This window comes from Chrysochloris asiatica, unplaced genomic scaffold, assembly GCF_000296735.1.
Source record: "Chrysochloris asiatica unplaced genomic scaffold, ChrAsi1.0 scaffold00048, whole genome shotgun sequence".
Taxonomy (NCBI): Eukaryota; Metazoa; Chordata; class Mammalia; order Afrosoricida; family Chrysochloridae; genus Chrysochloris; species Chrysochloris asiatica.
In genome coordinates this window covers 14,483,768-14,503,276 of record NW_006408566.1, presented here as the reverse complement: position 1 = coordinate 14,503,276, position 19,509 = coordinate 14,483,768, and the positions used below count along the sequence as shown (strand labels likewise).

The window sequence follows — 19,509 nt, the reverse complement described above, 5'->3', positions numbered from 1 at the left end:
AGATGGAGAAGTGGCTGTCCGCTCGCTATAAGGTCGAATCAGTCAGGCTGGGATCCATACTGGAGAGCTTTTGACCTGTAACACAGACTAGAACTCCCGGAGTTCTCTGTTCTTGAAATGACAGATTACCTGCTCCCTCCTTATAATCACACCTCTTCTATATTTACAGTGGTGACAGTCACCATTAGTCCTGATAGCAGTTACTCACAGTTGAATCATAAAATTCTTTCCCCGTAATCAACAGACCCCTCTGGACAAGAATAAAATTATTCAGTGGGGATTTTATTTTAACCTCCTCATTCTGATGCTGAGCACCCACATAAAAGCTTGTAAGCCAGCCACTTTGTGCGTTTATCCTCCCCCTCCCGCCCAATTTTGACAGCCGAAGTCTAAGTTTCCCGACCTTACCAACCCAGAGTAATAAGGAGTCAAGCTTGACCCTTAATATGAAAAATCCTTCCCTTTAGGTTGGAATTTTGGGCAACTTCATCCATAAGCAAAGGTCCAGTTCATCAAGTTGTAGCAATTTATGCTTGCTCCTTATATCAAACTTCTTTATCTTCATCTGATGGAGTTTTGGTCAGCAAGCCATCTAAGCTAGGTCAAATGGGTATTATCTGCAAGTACTCCTTCCCACTCTTCAGACCAGCAGGCTGCGTCACTCATCATTCTAGCCCTTAGTGGCTAGGTCAGTTGGCCTTGGGCTCAGGATTTCACACATCTCCCTGAAACCAGCCAGCCCTTCTAGCCCTTCTTTTTGCTCTTATCTCAAGGTCATCTGGTGTCTATGGAACTTGGTCAGCCCATGTCTTCATTGCTGCATTTCCTCCACTTCCATTCACAAGCTGACCAGGGTGGTCACTAGCAGGCATACAAGACTATTTATATGTTCCCTTTGTGTTTCAGTCTTAGAAAGGGTTTTACCCTGATGGGCTGTCTTTTCTTGCTTTGATGGTGCCAAAACAAACAGTTTGCTTGATATTGGCACCGCCAAACAGTCTGCTTACCCCTTGCTATTCTTTCTTTCAAGAAGTATCTTCTTTTCTGTTCTGGGTTGGTTTGCATGCCTTCTGAGGTAGGAATGCCCCACCTCAGAAGGTTCAGGGTGGGGCTCAGGATTCCAGTTAAGGCTCCATACTTCACAAAGGCTATTTTCCTGGCCACATTCTAGTCCCCTTTTAGATGATCCAATCAGTTAGAGGATAAAGACAGGATTACGAGCTTTCTTTAATCCTATTTCCCAATATTCCTTTCTATCCTACTTAAATTTCTGTATTATACTCATAGGCAGGGGGAAGAAATATCCACAAAACAATCACATGCCATAACATTATTTCCTCTCCTTTACCCATTCAGACTATGTCTTGATCCCTATATCGTAGAGCCCTGTTGTTATAAGGTTGTGCATATATCACATTCTACCTCTGTCCCATGCATACCTCCCTAAGTCTTCACCTTTCACCCCAGTTCATCTACCCACTGCCCCTTCTTGTGCATTGCCCTCCCCATCATCCGAGCTATTATGCATCTATCCCCTAACCTGTGAGTTTACTGTCCCCTCCCTCCTACCCCTGGTAATCATGAAATTATTATTATTTTAGTATGGAAATATTTTCTTAAGCTTTTACAGTAATAATCTTATGCCATATTTGTCCTTGACTGATTTCATTCATCGTTATACCCTCAAGATTCATCCGTGTTATGAGGTGTCTTCCTTTCTTTTAAAAGAAATAACTTCTCAGTCGGTCATGTATTTTCTGATGTTTGTGCTTTGAATTAAAAGCAAGGTATTGTGTTTTTTTTTTAAATGTTTTATTGTGAATTATATGATAGTTTACATGAGAGAACCTCAGTTCCATATTCATTCCATCGTATATCATTACATTGCCATGGTTCCAATCCCCTCCATGCATCGTCTTCTGACCAAAGGGCATATCCTAGAAGCCTGTGCTCTACACTCCCCCTTCCCCCCTCAGTCTTTGGCCCACAGTTCCTCTCCCTCTCTGGATCCAAAGTCCCCAGCCACTTCATCCCTCCATGTCATCATCTCTGTCTCCATCTCAGGCATCCCCGGTTCTCTGGGTGGGGTCCCGTTCTCGGCTCTTATCCGTTGGTGTCCCAGAGACCTCCGCTCCTAGACTGGAGAAATAATCGCTCTCTTCCTTGTTACAAAACATCTACCCTTGCATTTCCAACACTCACAATCCATCTTGATAACCATTATCGCAGGTAACCCATCTGTATTTCATTTCATCAGCTCCACCTAGTGGATAGTATTCACTGGTGATTTTGCCTTCCTCCATGCCCCCTAGCTCTAGGTTCCCTCTTGAAAGCTTGTAAGCCAGTTACTTCTTGCCTTTGTAGTCCCTCCTTCCCCATTTGGGTATCCAATGTCCAAGTTCCCCTCTCTGTCTACTCTGTGTGTGGAGGGGGTGGGAATGTTTCTTGCTGTTAGGATTTGTTGCCTCTTTTGTGTCACTGCATTCGTATGCGTAGGTCAAGTTCATCAGCTTGGATCAGCTCAATCTTCTCCCCCACCCTCCACCCCTTCTTTCTTCTCCTGGTTGAGCTCTGATCATCCAGTCATCCAGTCCCGGTCACATGGGTGTCATCTGCAAGTGTGGGTGTTCTTGTGGGTATTGTGTTTTTAAGCGCTGGATTCTTTTACAGAAATTTCTTAAGTAATGAAAATAGGTTTAGGCCATAGTCTTTTCTATTAGTTATTAAATTACTCTACCATTTATTTCTAAATGTTTTATGCTTATAGTTCTTTTATATTATCAACTTATAAGTGTTTTCTAAGTTGTTGTGTTCGTCTTATAGTTGTATAACAAATAATCACAAATTTAATGACTTAAAACATTATCCATTTGGTAGTTCACAGTTGTTTCTATCGGATGTTTGGGTGTTCTTAGCTTCAGTCTCACAAGACCAACCTCATAGTGTTGACGAGGCTGAACTCTTCCATGGATGCTTTGGTGACAATCCATTTCCAAGCTCACTCAGGATGTTTGCAGAATAAAAGTTCCTGGCAGCTGTAGGATTCAGCTCCTTGCTTCTGTTCTCGCTGTCAACCGAGGACCTCTTTCAGTTTCTTGAGGTTGCCCACTTTCATCTCACATAACCCAGATTCCTCTCATATCTTCAAACCAGAAACTGCATGTCCCTGTACACTTTGAATCTCTTTAGCTTTCCCTTCTACTACCAGCTAGATAAAACTGCTTTAGAAAGTTTCCTGTGATTAGACTAGACCCACTAGGTAATCTCCCTTTTGCTATGCAATGTAACAAACATGGTAGCAGCATATTTAAAATTCTGCTTGACACAGGTACCAAAAAATACATAGCAAACCAGGTAAAAATTGACTGTGCTCACAAAGATATAGAGTTAAGCAGTATGTATAATTAAAATGTTTGGTTTTTTGTTTTTTTTTTTTGCCTTGTAGGACAGTTCTCTTTTTGAAACTTATGATGTTGAACTTATCAAAAAAGATGGACAGAGTCTTGGGATTAGAATTGTTGGTTATGTTGGAACCTCTCATACAGGTAAATGAATCATTTTTATTTTATATTTGAAAGTAATTGTAAAGGATGTTAAGGTTTCTAGACAGTAAAGTTAAATACTTTAATTGAAACAGTGAACAATAAAACCATGAATGTATGATAGTAACCAGTTACTTTTCATTGATTAACATAGTTTCATCTCAGTAAGTTTTAGCTGGCTTGATAGTCATTAGCAAAAAAAATTTTAATGTCCAGTTCAGTGTTTATCATATGAAGTGTATCTCCTGTTGTTCTAAAATAGATGTATTTTTCATATTGTGGCTAATAGCGCATATGTGATAAAACAAAATGATTATTTTACATATTTCATATCAATATCAGAAAAACATTGCTGCTGTTATGCTTAACTTAAAAAAAAAATAAAGCAATTTTATTTTAATTGGAGTTTTTCCCTTTCATATAAAAAGAATGTGTTGTAAGAGTAAGTACATGATCCAAATCTCTCTGAATTGTATTCCTCAGCCCCAATATACAAAGGTTTGGTAACTTTCACTGTAAGAGTTACTTTATGGTAACAGAATTATGAAGGGTAAGGAAAAATAAACCCTTTTCCACAAATATTTTTTAGTAACATGAAAATTCAGAGTTATGAAATGTTCTGGGTTTTTTTTTCCCCCTTAATGGCAAGATTAGAGAATTAATTTCTTTAAAAATATTATCTTGCATATTTACAGCAGGTGGAAAAATTAAGAGTGCTAATGTATTCAAAGTCCTGAATGAAATTCATGTCAGACCACCTTGTGCTATTTTAACCTAATGAAATTTCTGTTTTCAAACCTTTACACTCTTCTAAGTGCCACTTTTTTTTAGATTCAGAATTTAAATGAGTTCCCAAAGAGCTAATATGGACTATGTAATAATGTTGCAAAAAACCATACTAAGTCACTGCTCACTGGTTCCAAGTCTGGTTAAAAGAATCATGGCTTACTTCCTAAACTTATGGCTTTAGAACTTTTATTATATTAAGCTTTTAGGGTGTTTCTGTCAGTTTAGAATTGTAGATGTAGAATAAAAGGAAAGTGAATAACTGATTATAAAAATTGAGAAAATATGATCTCTGTGTTGCTGAGTTATAAATGTTTATGTTCTTACTTTGCCCTCAAAAGAAGTTTGTGGGATTGGTAGGCGTAGGGGAGGGTGGTGGATCCATAAACTAGAATGCTACAAAACTCAATATGCTTTTTAAAGTGGAGTGTTTAAAAATAAATGCTCCTTTGTTCCACTCATCAGACTTTTGATGGGTTATTTTGCTTAGTTCTATAGAAGCTTGAAAAATAAACATTAGAAAAGGCTTTGTAGGGAGGTAAACATGTAAACAAACTCAGTTTATGGAAAAACAAAATAGATGTGTTAGCAAAGATAGAAGAAAACTCTCATGTTATAGCAGATGAAAGAGGCAATTTGATAGAAGAAAATGGAGAATTCACAAGGGAGATATTTGAATGGGGCTTGGAAAAGAAGAATCTGATAAAAAAGGATGAATGAGATTGATAGGAAGAAAGAAGAAAGTGAGAAAAGGGGTAAAATCATGGAAATATTAGTTGTTTTGGTGGAATATGAAGAGTCTGGTTTGTCTAGACTTCTGTCTTGGTGAAGGAATATGGTAGAAGATGAATTAGAAAAAAAAAATGTAGAATACTTTGAACACATGTCTGTGAAATTTGTATTTAATTATTTAGTCAGTTGTTGTTGTTAAGTGCTGTAGAGTCAGCTCTGACTCATAGCGATCCTGTATAGGCTTTCCAAGAAGTGGCTGATGGGTTTGAATTGCCAACCTTGTAGTTAGCAGTCCTGTGCTTATCCTACAGCACTACACTAGGACTCCAAAAGGCAGTAGGAATCCACTAATGTTTATTTTTATTCCATAGACAATATTTTAAGTTTTACTTGAAATAAAGAAAAAGAAATGTAAAATCCGGTTCTGTGGTTCTTTTCTTTTCTGATTTCCCTCTTAGTCCTTGTAGTAGGCATGGCTACTTTCTATATAGTTGTAATTTTTAAATAGTCATTTGTTTCTGTTTAAATGTTTTCTGTTATAAGGATTATTTCATGTGGCTGAGCTTATTCTAGTTTTTAAAGGTCATATGTACATTTCCTTTTCCTGTTATTTGGGGAAGCTAACATCATTTTTGGACTAACTATGGGCAGGAAGACTTGTTAGGGAGATAGTTATTCTACTGCTGTTGAAAATGATGAAGGCTTACACGAAGTCAGCAGTGAGAATGAAAGTAGACCAAGGAAAGAGGGTGAGACTTAGCCTGGGATCTCCTGAATTCCAGAGTATACGGGAGTGCATTTCATCAAGGTTCTATTACTGATTAATTTCTCAGAAGAATAGTCATCAGTCAAATCATTTCGAATTCTGGTCACTTGTGATGTTGACAGTTCGAAATAATCCATCAATTTCTCTGCTTGTGTTCCAAATAGCATTTATAAAGCCTCCATTCAGCCCATTTAGCTAATTAATCTCTTGATATGAATTTTGCAATCAAGATCTAATTAGAATTCTCTTTCTATTTTCCATATGTCTTGTGCACTTTCAGGGGAAGGCTCAGGGATTTATGTGAAAAATATAATACCTGGCAGCGCTGCATCCCACAATGGCCAAATTCAAGTGAATGACAAGATAGTTGCTGTAAGTGGTTTCGGTTTTAGAATTTAATCAAGTTTTGTTTTGTTTTTTTAAGATGTTTAAAAAAAAAACAAAAAAACCTTGAAACAAAGATAAACTTTAGAATATGAATTTGGACTCTATGCTAGTTGCTGATGACTTGATTCTGACTCCTGGTAACTCCACGTGTTTCTGAATAGAACTGTGTGCCATACGGTTTCAATGCCTGTCTCTTTTTCAGAATTAGATATTTTGGAGAGCCCGCTGAGTGGATTTGAACCTTTAATCTTTCAGTTACCAACTGAGAGAATTAGTTGTTTATACCATCAAGGGCTTTGTTGTTATGTGCTTTTGACTTAATTCTGACTCATAATAACCCTGTATAATATATATATATTCTTCTGAGATATATATATATAAATGTATATTAATGTATATATATATGTCTGTATATTTTATAGGGTTTTGGGTTCCCCCCCCCCCACTCTTTGAGGCATACTTATCTATATGCAGCTATCTTAAGTGACTACTAACTAAAACACTGGCAGTTTGAATGCACCCCGATGTGCCTCAGAAAAATGTCCTGGTTATCTGCTTCCTCAACGTTGCAGACATGACAATCCAACAGAGCACAAATCTGTTCGGAAACACATGCGGTCACTGTGAGTCAGCATTGGCTTGATGAAAACTGTTTATCTTTGGTTCTATGTTTCTATCATATAATGGCTTTACAAATGTTTGGTAGTTATGGTTTGAATCTTTGTCTTTTGAGTCTGTCTAAGGAGACACCTCTTGGTTTTTGCAGTAATGGATTTAGGAACTTCTTTTGTTGATTTCCAGGGTATAGAGGCCTGCAATAGCAATGAAAGCTAAAGTAATGTTTGTCTCACTTGAAGAAGATAGAGAAAAGAGGCCTACTGGTCCTGATGGCTCCAGACATGTGAAATTGGGCTTCCCTTAGAGCATTAGAATAAATTTCTTGGCTGTGGTTTTAATCTAGAACACTAGGTTAAATGGTGGGAGACCAGTGAGTTTCTTCTGGAAAAAATCACATAGTTGTGAGATGATCAATTTTGATATAAAAATAAACCAAATAAAAACCCAAAGTCACTGCTGTTGAGTTGGTTCTGATTCATGGAGCCCCACTTGTTACAGAGCATAACTACTCCATAGGAATTTCTTGGCTGTAATCTTTACTGAAAGGAGCTCTGGTGGTTAATTACTTGGCGGCTAACCAAAAGTCTGTGGTTTGAACCAACCAGCCACTCTATAATAGAAAAATGTGGGAGTCTGCGTGAGTAACGATCACTGCCTTAGAAACCTTATTGGGTCCTTTTAGTCTGTCCTGTAGGGTTACTTTGAGTGAGTTGGAATCAACTCAGGTAAATGGGTTAGGTTTTGGGTAATGTGTATAGAAACCAGGCCTTAAAGTAGCCAAAAACAATTTTTATCACCAGAGAGCTTTGGTGATAAAAAACTCACTGCCATTGAGCCCATTCCTACTTATAGAGACTTTATGTAGGGTTTCCAAGGCTGTAAATCTTTACAGGAGCAGCTGCTGGATTTGACATGTACTCTTGCAATTAGCAGCCCAACGTGTAAGCCACTACACCAATAGCTTCCATTAATGCATCTTGAGAGTTAAGTATAACAATTGACAACCTTGTTTTTTTAGTAACATCAGAGAGTAAGACCCTTGACCTCTCTCAGGTTCCTAGATAAAACTTGTGATTGACTTTTTACTTTGTCAGAAACCTTTTCAGCATATTTTACTAGCAGGTCTACATTCTTATTTAAAACAAACAAACAAACAAACAAACACACATTTAGAAGCAAATATGAATTGTCTAATTTTATTTGTTGCCAAATATAAAAATAATGGTTAACTTGAAATCTCTGTTCCTTAATGTGTCTCTAAATGATTTAGGTTGATGGTATAAATATACAAGGCTTTACCAACCAAGACGTAGTTGAAGTTTTACAAAATACAGGTCAAGTGGTACACCTAACTCTAGTTCGAAGGAAGGTACCCGTACCCGGTTCTCTACTTGAACAGCCTTCAGACAAAGGTAATTCTTCAGACAAAGGTAAATCTCCTCCATATAGTCTAGAATTTGAAGAATTGCTCATTTGTGGAGTTTCTTTCTGAATCTGAGTAGGAAAAATTGCCCACCTGTCTAAAGTAATCATGGAGAAATGAATCAGCTTATTTGTGTATTGAAAAAAGTTTATTTTGGCCTCTTGAATACAAGTCCAAATGTTCCAGACTGAACCCGTTTGTGCACTTGACTCTGAGAGCTTCTCTAAATGAAGATGAAATTCATCCCCCCTCAAAACTTCTGAATTTCTTTTATGACTTATATTTGAAATTTGGGTAATGAAATCTTTGACACCTTTTGTTACAGGAACTCTCATTTGTCTATAACTTGTTGGTATTTTGTAAGTACAGGTTTTATATTACTTACGTTGTTGTTGTTAAGTGCTGTTAAGTCAGTCCCGACTCATAGTAACACTGTGTAGGGTTTCCAAGGAGTGGCTGGTAGATTGAACAGCTGACCTTGTAGTTAGCAATCCAATGCTAGTCCTACAGCACCACACCAGGACCCCACTTGTTACTATAATGATATGTTTTTTTTCAATCTGTTGATTTACTTTTTGAAATATAGAGAAATAAAAATACCTATTAGGGGAGTCCTGGTGTGGCGCTGTGGACTAATGCGTCAGACTATAAAGTTGTTTGAACTGCAAGGTTGGTGGTTCAGGCTCACCAGCTACCATTTGGAAACCCTACACAGGGTCGCTATGGGTCAGAATTGACTCGATGGCACTACACAACAACAACAACTACGAAGAACATTTTTTGGTTCTAAAGTAATATTTATTTTAATTTTGATGATATAAATAATAAATCTTCATTATGAAGCAAATAACTCTGTGCCTATTAAATTTTAATTGTCAATTTATAAATGTAGAGATCAACAAAAATTGACACTTATGGGAACACATGTTTAATTTAAAATGAATAATTAGTTATATAATTAACCCCGTGCCATTGAGTCATTTCTGACTCATAGTGATCCTGTGTAGGCTTCCTGAGACTGTAAATCTTTATATGGGAGTAGACAGCCTCATTGTTCTCTCGTGGAGCAACTGGCAGATTTGAACCACCAACCTTACATTAGCAGCCCGATGCCTAACCAATAACACCACATATAATTAGTGAGTGAGAAATACTTAAAATTTGTCAGAAGAGGAAATAAAGATTTTTGTTTTCTCTGGAATATCCTTCTGAAGATATTTGCCTGGAAGCCTCTGTTTTTAACTATCAATGATTTGTATTTAAATTGGAAAATTTTAAATATTGTGATACTAGAAATTTTGTTGCTGAAAGACAGATTGTGGCCCTTTTTTATGCTAATACTAACTAGCACTGGCAATGCATCCTGTCAGTATCAGTGCATGAATCAGCTAAAAAAAAAGCCTTTTTTTGGTTTATTAACTCCTGATCTAGTTACAGGGACTTTAAAGTAGTTATAGTTTTGCGTTTTTTATTGTAAAAAGTTTTAAACGTACAGAAACATTGGAAAATATTTAATGATTGCCCACAAACCCACCAAGTAGATTCAAGAGTAAACATTGCCATATTTTTTTCATTAGTGTATCTTGTTTTCCTGAGCCATTTCAGACTGAGTGGTATCTATCGTGACACTTTGTCCCTACATATTTTAGCCTATAGGTTCTAAAAATGAGCATATAAACATAAAATAACATTAACTTATTGAAGAAAATTTAACAGTAATTTTTAATTTCAAATACCAAGTTTATACTTAAATTTCTTCAGTTGTCCCAGAATGACTTTTTGTAACTTTATCCTTTACATTCTCCCCCAAACCCACCAAGATCCAATTGTGCATTGTACTTACTGTATTCGTTATGTTTTTGTTCTTTTCATCTAAACACCCCACCTCCGCATCCCTACCCACTTTTGTGCCTTCATGGCATAGAATCAGAAGGATCAATTCATCTGTCCCTAAAATGCTGTGTTCTGAGTTTGTTTCCTTTAGTGTCATTTAATTTGTTCCGTTATCTTCTTACTGTTTCCTCTGAGCTGAAGCTAGATCTAAAAGCCTAAGATTCAGGTTAAGTATTTTTGATAAGAATACTTTGTAAGTGATAAGTGATTATTTGAAAGAAAACTTAAAAGAACTGCTTTTAGCTTTTCTTGTGTTGACAGGAGATGATAGTGACTTGTGTATGTTACAAAATAAAATCTATCACAAAGTTAATTTGGAGAACTCAAAAGTTTAGTTTAGAGATTTGTGACTCTGGGAACATCCAGCCTGAAAGCTGGACTTAAGCTTCTTGTGATGAAAGAAGAGAGTCTCCAAGTTTTATAGTAACAAGCATATAGGAAACTTTAGCTGCTTGGCTTGGCTTTAAACAACTTTTCTAAGAGTCAAACTGCTTTTTGTTAAAAATTAAATTGGTGAGGTCCTGAGAAACAGATTGGGAGATTCTGATAAATAGGAAATTGATGGGGTCCTGACAAAAAGGAACCTGATAGACTCTATTTGGTTTCAACTGGTTTGCCATTGGGGGCTAAAATGAGGGACTTCATCTTGGATTAATTATTTATGTTATGACATGATTGAGATTTAAAAAAAAAAAGCCAACTCTGGATAACTCTTATTCCTTCATTTAGTTCAGTTAAGTAAGCAAGCAATCTGCATATGCACACAGGGTAAATTTTTTTTTACAATTCCCTTTTATTAGGTAGACCTTTCAGTTAGACATATGATAATGTCATGCCAGGATCTAGGAGAGACCAGAACTGGCAAACTGGCCTATTTTGCTTGTTGTACCTCCCGCCCCTGCACAGTGCAGAAGCAAAAAACTTTCACATTCTTTTTCCTTTCCAAAGCTATCTTGAAAAGCACCTATACCAGTTTTCCCACAAAGATTTCCTTACTTTTCTGTTTCCTTTGTGCAGTTTTTTTTTTTTTTTTTTCTGATATGGATCCCATACATAGCATTTTAGATAAAGGAACCATAAAATTACTGGAGATGCTTGTAAGGAGTTAATGAAACATAATAGGAGTGGAATAAGTTGTAAATATGTTCTTAATAAATACAGTAATGACTAAAATCGCCAATTCTTATTTTAGGAACTGTGGTAGAACCACCAAAACCATCAGCCTTCGTTCTAACTGGAGCAGTGGAAACAGAAACCAATTTGGATGATGATGATGAGGAAATTGAAGAAAGATTGGATAATCGAAAGAATGACAGCACACAAGTCATAGAAAAACTGGGTAGGCACAAAATGTTCACTTTGAAGTAATTTGAAATTTGAGTTTTTCACTTATTAAGCCTCATTTCCCTTTATTTGTTAATATAATGTTAGGAATTATAAAGACATTTTAGAGATACGAAATAGGTATTCTTAATATCAAGACGACGTATTGCATTGGGCAAATCTGCTGCACAGGAACTTTTTAAAGAGCAGAGATGTCAGCTTGAGGACTAAGGTGCGCCTGACCCAAGCCATGGTATTTTCAATAACCTCGTATGGATGCGAAAGCTGGACAGTGAATAAGGAAGATTGTAGAAGAATTGATGCCTTTGAGTTGTGGTGTTGGAGGAGAATGCTGAAAGTGCCATGGATTGCCAAAAGAACCAATAGATCTGTTTTGGAAGAAGTGCAGCCAGAGTGCTCCTTGGAGGCCAGGATGGCTAAGCTTCGTCTCTCCTACTTTGGACATATTGTCCGGAGGAAACAGTCGCTGAAGAAGGATGTCATGCTGGGTAAGGTGGAGGGTCAGAGAAAAAGAGGAAGACCCCCAACGAGATGGATCAGCCAGGTGACATCATTGATGGCGTCAAGTGTGGCGGCGCCAGTATCGGACATTGTTTCGTTCTGCTGTGCATGGGGTCGCTATGAGTCGGTTCCAACTCTATGGCACCTGACAACAATATCAACATCTTAACACTTGTTGCATATAGGGTTAGTTGTTTTTCACCATTAAAAATTAATAGTACATATATTTTGATATGTTGTATCAAATTGCCAGACTGCTATGATACAGTTATGCTTCTCTTTAGTTTATACGCAACTTTGTGTTTATGCTTGGTAATCTTATGCTTGAAGTATTGCAGTTAACTCTGTCCTACAAGAATAATGATCTCACACAATTTAAGGTGCTAAGGAAACCTTTGCCAGTTGAATGAAATTACTTAAAATGCTTTAGCACCATTTCTTATTCCAGAGTAGTTCAGTGGGAGGGGAATTTTGCCTTTGTTTGGCTTGTCTCAGAAAAGGCCTGCCTAAAGAAAGAACTGAAGGACAGTGATAACACCTCATTAAGGGTAAAAAGGTTCCTAACATTTGGAAGTTCCCCCTACCTCCTTTTTAAAAAAAAAAACAAAAAAACACACAAAAACCTCAAGTGAAGTAATTTTCTGTTATTTTAATTCAAGTGATAAATATTCAGTGAATTATTAGGTGAATATCAAATTTATTCTGATATTCTATAGACTTTAAAAAATATTATACCTGTTCTTTTTGGATCAGACCTTTCTGCATTTTTTTTTTTTCCTTTATGAGTGTACATAATTTCAATTTGATAATGAAGACCCAACTATTTAAACTACTGTAAAGTTAGCTCTTCTTTTTATCATTGTAATAATTGTTTCAGATTGTCATATTCATTTTGTTAATCATTTTGTATAGCCCAGGATTTACTGAGCTACTGAAAGTCGTCCTTTATCTTTGATATTTGGGCCTTTGTGTTATTTTAAACTCATGGCCATCTATGCTTTATGGTATAATTGAAAGGTAACAAATGTAGTCAACAGAATGGTTGTTATTGTTGTTGTTATATGCTGGGGAGTTGGTTCCAACTCATAGCAACTTTGTACAGGGCTTCTGAGGCTGTAAATCTTTATGGGAGCAGAAAGCCTCATCTTTCTCCCACGGAACAGCTGGTAGTTTCGAACTGCTGACCGTGAGGTTCGCAGCCCAATTCGTAACCACTGTGTTACCAGAGCTCTTTAGTCAACAGAATGGTAGGTGAGATTTAAACATAATTTTATACGTCTGTATTAACTATCATTTTTATGTCTGTTGGTACTGTTTTAAAGTTTACAATTCAACCAATGAGTGATAAATTTTGTTCAAATTAGTTTACCAAATAAATTATTGTTTGGAAGAAATTTAGCATTCTAGGTACCAGAATTCTTAGTGTGGTTTCATATGACAGTGTTAACAAGAGTAGGCACTAAAGTTCAGGGTTTGATATTGTGTTTTTAATAGGCTCTTTAGGTGGTTATCCCCTAAAAGAATCTTGCATATCAGGTATCATCATTACTTCATGGATATTCTTTTTTCTTTTTTTAATCTTGTAATTTAAGTTCGTCAGTGTTCATTCATTTTAGTCTCTGATTTCTGAGGTTAATGTGTTTCACTTAATGATTTGTATTATAAAATTAAGCATTCTATCCATCCAACATGAGTTGTTGGTGCTAAAGTCTAAAAGAGCTGATATTACCATTTACAGTTGATTTTAGACAGATGGTATGTCAGTTTGATAAGTGTTCTGTGACTTGTCCTGCCTTGTGACAAAATTGAATTTTTCTTGAACTTGAAAAATGGTGAACCTTTGTTTATTTTCAGCTGCTGTTATGGATATAATTGAAATTGTAAGTTTAGTACTTTGAGTTTTACCCGTTTTAACATTATTTAGCCTTCGAACTTGTATATATGCACTGACCTTCTGGCTAAAGCCAGATGGAGGACAGGCCAGAGACTTAAAATAAGACTTTGCTTTTAAAAATGTTCGTACGTATGCAGCAAAGGCAATATTACACTTGGGTAAAAAAGTCATAAAGATACAGACATCCAGATAACCAAGTGATCACAAAAGATTAGTATAAAATCCCAGTTTCTACTGTACTTATAGCTCATGCAACTCACTGGTTGAATGAAACCAGACAAGCCTTCTTTATAACCGCCCCAGGCAGAAAAATCTGATAGGATTGCATTGATACATTCTGTTGAGAGTAAAGATACCTTGATAAGTTTTTCCTTTTCCAGTGGGTGGGTAGAGCGGTACTACTTTGAAGTGATTAACATTTAAATCAAATCCTTCTATGCCCTAACATGATATAAAGCAAAGCCAGATGCATTTTACTTGTAAACTACAGGATGTTTACATGTAAACTGTATATAATTCAAATTTCATTTATAACTCATCATTTCCTCTTCCTTTAAAATATTCCTTAACCACAAAAGTAGTCCCTTCATAGTTTGGTGGCAGCTGGTACTTACATTTTACATTAGTATTATAAGTCTCCTCTGATTTACTTTACCTAGTAGACCAAAGTTAATGCATTTTCCTTTTTGTTCATTTCCCTTTTCTTACTGAAACTGTGCTGTTATTGAAGAATTTCATGGTTAAGTGTGTTTAGCTCACAATAGCTTCAATATTTTTTTTTTTTTTTAATATCCAGAAAGAGCTTCAGACTCTCCAGAAAATGAGTTGAAATCCAGATGGGAAAAAGTATTGGGCCCTGATTATGAAGTAATGGTATGTTAAAATCCTCTGATAAAAAACACTCATCTCATTTTATGACAACAATTTAAAGAAAAGGGAAAGTTAAAGAATAGCCTACCTACCTGTATTTTTATCCTCTTGCCTTTCTTCCTTATTAGATCGATCTATCAATTCTTTGTTATTGGTGGGGGGAGGAGTGGTGTTGATATAGTTAGCTGCAAGAACACTTAGGCTGGTGCACAAGCATCAGTGACAATTAGCACTCAGTTCATATTGGAACCTTTGAAGTCGACAGTACTCAGTAAAATTGTTAGGAGAGGAAAAGACCTGCCCTTAAATTTATAACCTATATCAGCTGCTTAAAATCACTGGTATTTTTACGATTGGTTTTATGATGTTTTATTGTACACCAACAAGGCGATGGATATTACTCCTGTGTTGCACAAAGAATCTTACAGTTTTATGAGAAAAATGAAAGACTGTTTACCAAGCGTATTTGGGAGAACAGGAAACCATTTAGATTAGGTATATGTTTATATGCCAACGACCCATTAGACTTGTTATTAGATTGATCGAGTAAGGAATTGATTGCATTTCCCCAGGTGAATCCACATGGAAATGGAAAACTGTGCTTACGAAATCCTCTCAGTGTTCATCAAGTGCTCTAGTAATAAAATATTCTGTTAAATTTCTTTTGTCTGTTACATTTTCATACATATGTTTATCATTGCTACTTGTTGGCTGGTTTGAGATTTTTATCTCCCTTCTTAATTCTCAATATCCACTAGTTAGTTTTGTCAGAATATTTCCAGTGACAGTAAATAAATAAATAAAATCCATTGACGTTAAGTTGATTCATAGTGATGCTGTAGGACAGAGTGGATTTGCCCCATATGGTTTCCAAGGCTGCAGCTCTTTGGTGGCTGGTGGCTATAAGCCGTGGAGTCAGTTCCGACTCATAGCGACCCTGCACGGGGTTTCCGAGGCTGTAAATCTTTATAGGAGCAGAAAGTCTCTTCTTTCTCTCACTTAACAGCTGGTAGTTTCGACCTGCTGACCTTAAGGTTCGCAGTCCGATTTGTAACCACTATGGAATGCAACATCTTGCAACAAATTTCTCCTGTGGAGCCACTGATGCCTTTGAGTCGCTGATCTTGGGGTCAGTTCTGACCACTGTGCCACCAGCACTGTTGTGTGCCATCGAGTCAGTTCATAATGGCCCCGTTTGAGGTTTTCAAGGGTGGTCGACCTTGTGGTTAGCAAGTCCAGTGCTTATACTACAGCACCACACCAGGGCCTCTAATGACATGAAGATGTTTAAAGATAGTCTTGTTGTACTTTGTCTTTGTGCTAATTCTGTGTTTGCAAGTCAGGCCTCATGAACTGCTACTGCTCTGCATGTAGATTTCAAACACTGTCAGTCTAGTGGTGGTGGTTGTAAAGTGCCATCAAGTTAGTTCGCACTTTCAGCGGCCCTGTATACAGTTTCCAAGGAGAAGCTGGTGGATTTGAATCTCTGATCTTGCAATTAGCAGTCCAGTGCTTATATAATAGTCAGTGCCACAGACCATCACATAGTAAACGGCCTTCCCTAAGGAGCTCTAGTAACGAATGTAGTGGTTACGAGTTGGACTGCTAACCTCAGGGTCAGCAGTTCGAAACTACCAGCTGTTCTGTGGGAGAAAGATGAGGCTTTCTGCTCCCGTAAAGATTTATAGCCTAGAAACCCTGTACAGAGTCGCTATGAATCGGAACCGACTCCACGGCATATAACAACAATAGCAACAACTGTCTTTGGTAGTTTGTTGTTGAAACTAATTTAATGTACCGGTGTTATAAATGTCCACCTTTTTGATAGGCTCGTTTTTATTTTGGTGGTGGTGGTGGTGGTGGTGGGGGAGTGTTGAAATTTTATCCTCCATAAAATCATTCTTCCAAAGTTCATTTGTTACATAGTGAGGTCATGACAGAAGGACTAGGAAGAGGAATCAGAATTTGAAGTTAACACTTTAAAAAGACAGCTTATTCAGAGTTTTTAGCTTCTTGTTCTGAGAAGGGATAGAAAGGAGAAGTCAAGCTAACTAAATGAATACACAAACATGTATCATTGCACTCACACACACACACACATTCACAAGTACATATACTTCTAGTGTTGCTTATTCCAGTTTTTGCAGGATCTCAGGACTTCTAGAAACTATCATGGAATTGTTGTTTTAATTTATCCTCTCTAGATTAACCACATTTAATTTACAACCTACAGATGCAAATCATCAGCAGAGTTTAACTATAGTTTTAGGCTAGGATTAAAAGCTTTAAGTTATCCCATGAGTCTCTCACCAGAGATTGGGTCTTTTTGTCTGTGTCCTTGCCAGCTATTTCTCTTGGGAAATGGTTTCAGCTGGCTGTGGACAGTCAGATTTTTTAGTTTTTCCAAACTCTTATGACTTGATTGACCTACTCAACTTTGTATTTAGTCTTGAATTTGAAGGTAAAAGGACTGTACTCCTGGGTTTCTTAGAAAGGTGAAATTTTTATGGTTCAATATAATGGAGGGATCTTGAATTAAAAAAATATAATGTATGTATTTGCCTATCCCCTTATGTTTAGCTTTTGGGTAATTTATTTTAAAAATGTGTGCTATGTGGAGGTCTTCCTGCCCCCCACACACAACACACACAAGAGAATCACCATCATAGTCTGAAATTTTATATTACTTGTGTATGTGTTGTTGTTGCTGTTAAGTGCCATTGATTCAGTTCCATCTCACAGCGACCCTTTACAGGAGCAGCTGGCAGGTTTGAACTGCCTGCCTTGTGGTTCACAGTCCAGTGTGGATCCTACAGTGCCACACCAGGAGTCCACGTGCATATATACATATGTGTATACATTATGAGTTATAGAAATATAGGAAAGAGATTAGAATGTAGGCCAGATGGAGTTAACCAGTATGCTGGTTTTGCAGATAGCTTTAGAAAAGCTTGGAGGAAAAACAGTTATGCTTTTACAAATACTGGAAATTTTATTTTCTTGTAAATTTAGGTTGCCACTTTGGACACTGAGATTGCAGATGATGCTGAGTTACAGAAGTATTCTAAGGTAAATAACCATTGTGTTGTTAAAATGTTGCCAGGTTTTTGTTGTTTGAAGAACTTTCTCTAAATTTTTGTTGAATGAATTGAATTTGTTTTGTGCTTTAGCATGTCCAGAATGTAGTCTTGCATATTTTCTGGAAATGTAATGTGTTCCCCCTATGAGATATGCCTGAGAAGAACCTGGAGTTCTTATGTACCAATTCCAGAAACCAAAACACTTGGATTTGATTGCTTTGCCCACCAGAGTGCAGAGAGTAACATAGTTCAGAGTATGTTAAATCTTTTTTTTTTTTTAAGTTTTTATTGTGAATTGAGTGATTGTTTACATAGGAGAACATCAGTTTTACGCTCATTATTTCATTGCAATGATCACAACCCCATCTGTGCATCCTCAGTCAACATTATTTGCTTCTGTTCCTTCTGGATTTTTGTTTTGTTTTGTTTTTTTGGTGGGAGAGGGGCAGGATGTACACAAAAACACTCAGTAATATATAATCATTTAAACAACCAGAGTGCACATTCTGCAAGCCTACTTTTGGCTGCCAGCACATAGCCTTTCTCTTGCCATGAGTCTAGAGTCCTCAGCTGCTCCCTCTCTCTGTGTCCTCATCTCTGTCTCCAGCTCTGCTGTCACTGCTTCTCTGGATAGGGTCCCACATTCTGCTCCTGCTCTTCTCCCTGGGTTCTAGGGTCCTCTGTTCCTGGACTGTAAGATTAACTACTCCCCTCTTTTTGTTATAAAACTTCTACCTTTATAGTTGTGACATTCGCATTTAGTTATGATAACAGTTATTCATTCACTATTGAATCTTAAGAATCTTATTTCCATCTCCTTTCACCAGACCAGTCTAGACAAGATGAACACTATTCAGTGGGGATGCTACCTTCCCCCACCAGAGTGTGTTAACTCTTTGAATATCATAAAAATTCATTTAAAAAATGTTTACTACAAATAATGACTATAAATGTAGACTAAAGATTCATCAGGTTCAAGACCAGTATCCAGCCATACAAATAGGCACTGCTTGTCCTTGAACATAACTTTTTTTTTTGTAAGCTTTACTTGCTAAAAATCTGTGTTTGGAGAAGTAAGCCAGGATGCTCCTCAGAAGCCAAGATAGCAAGACTTCGTCTCTCATACTTCTGACACATTATCAGGAGAGACCAGTCGCTGAAGAAGGACATCATCCTTGTTAAAGTGAAGTTTCAGTGAAAAAGAGGAAGATGCCCAATGAAGTGTTTCATTTTGTTCATAGAGTCTTCTCTGTGAGTCAGAACTGACTTGACAACACCTAACAGTCAACATTCTTCTTACTTCTAATAGGTTCCTGTACAGATCTAATGGTTTACATTGAACTAATATTGAAAGGTTAGGGGTTCAAACTCACCCAGAAGCTCCTTCCATCAAGGTGGTTGTTGCTTGGTGCTGTTGAGTTGATTGTGACTCATATCAATTCTATGTGATAAGTAGAACTGCCTTATAGGGTTTTCTAGGCTATAATATTGACTGGGCTCTAATCTTTATTGTCACATATTGCCAGGTCTTTCTTCCTGGGTGAATTCAAACAGCTAGTCTTTTGTTTAGCAGTTGATGGTTCAACTGTCATGCCACCAGAGTGCCTTTTAATAAATATGAAGCCAAGAAAACTGTATGGAACAGTTCTACTCTTTATCACATGAATTGAAAT

The 19,509-nt window shown here is 37.0% G+C and overlaps 1 protein-coding gene across 1 annotated transcript in view; it reads left to right on the top strand.

Annotated features, from left to right (window-relative positions):
- The window catches only part of INADL (InaD-like (Drosophila)), a 383,821-nt gene that overhangs the window by 34,178 nt on the left and 330,134 nt on the right, over nt 1-19,509 (top strand). The window contains exons 7-12 of the mRNA XM_006862480.1: nt 3,446-3,545; nt 6,107-6,198; nt 8,102-8,243; nt 11,340-11,486; nt 14,683-14,759; nt 17,769-17,825. Coding sequence (XP_006862542.1) covers nt 3,446-3,545; nt 6,107-6,198; nt 8,102-8,243; nt 11,340-11,486; nt 14,683-14,759; nt 17,769-17,825 — 615 coding nt within the window. The remainder of the gene's footprint in view (nt 1-3,445; nt 3,546-6,106; nt 6,199-8,101; nt 8,244-11,339; nt 11,487-14,682; nt 14,760-17,768; nt 17,826-19,509) is intronic.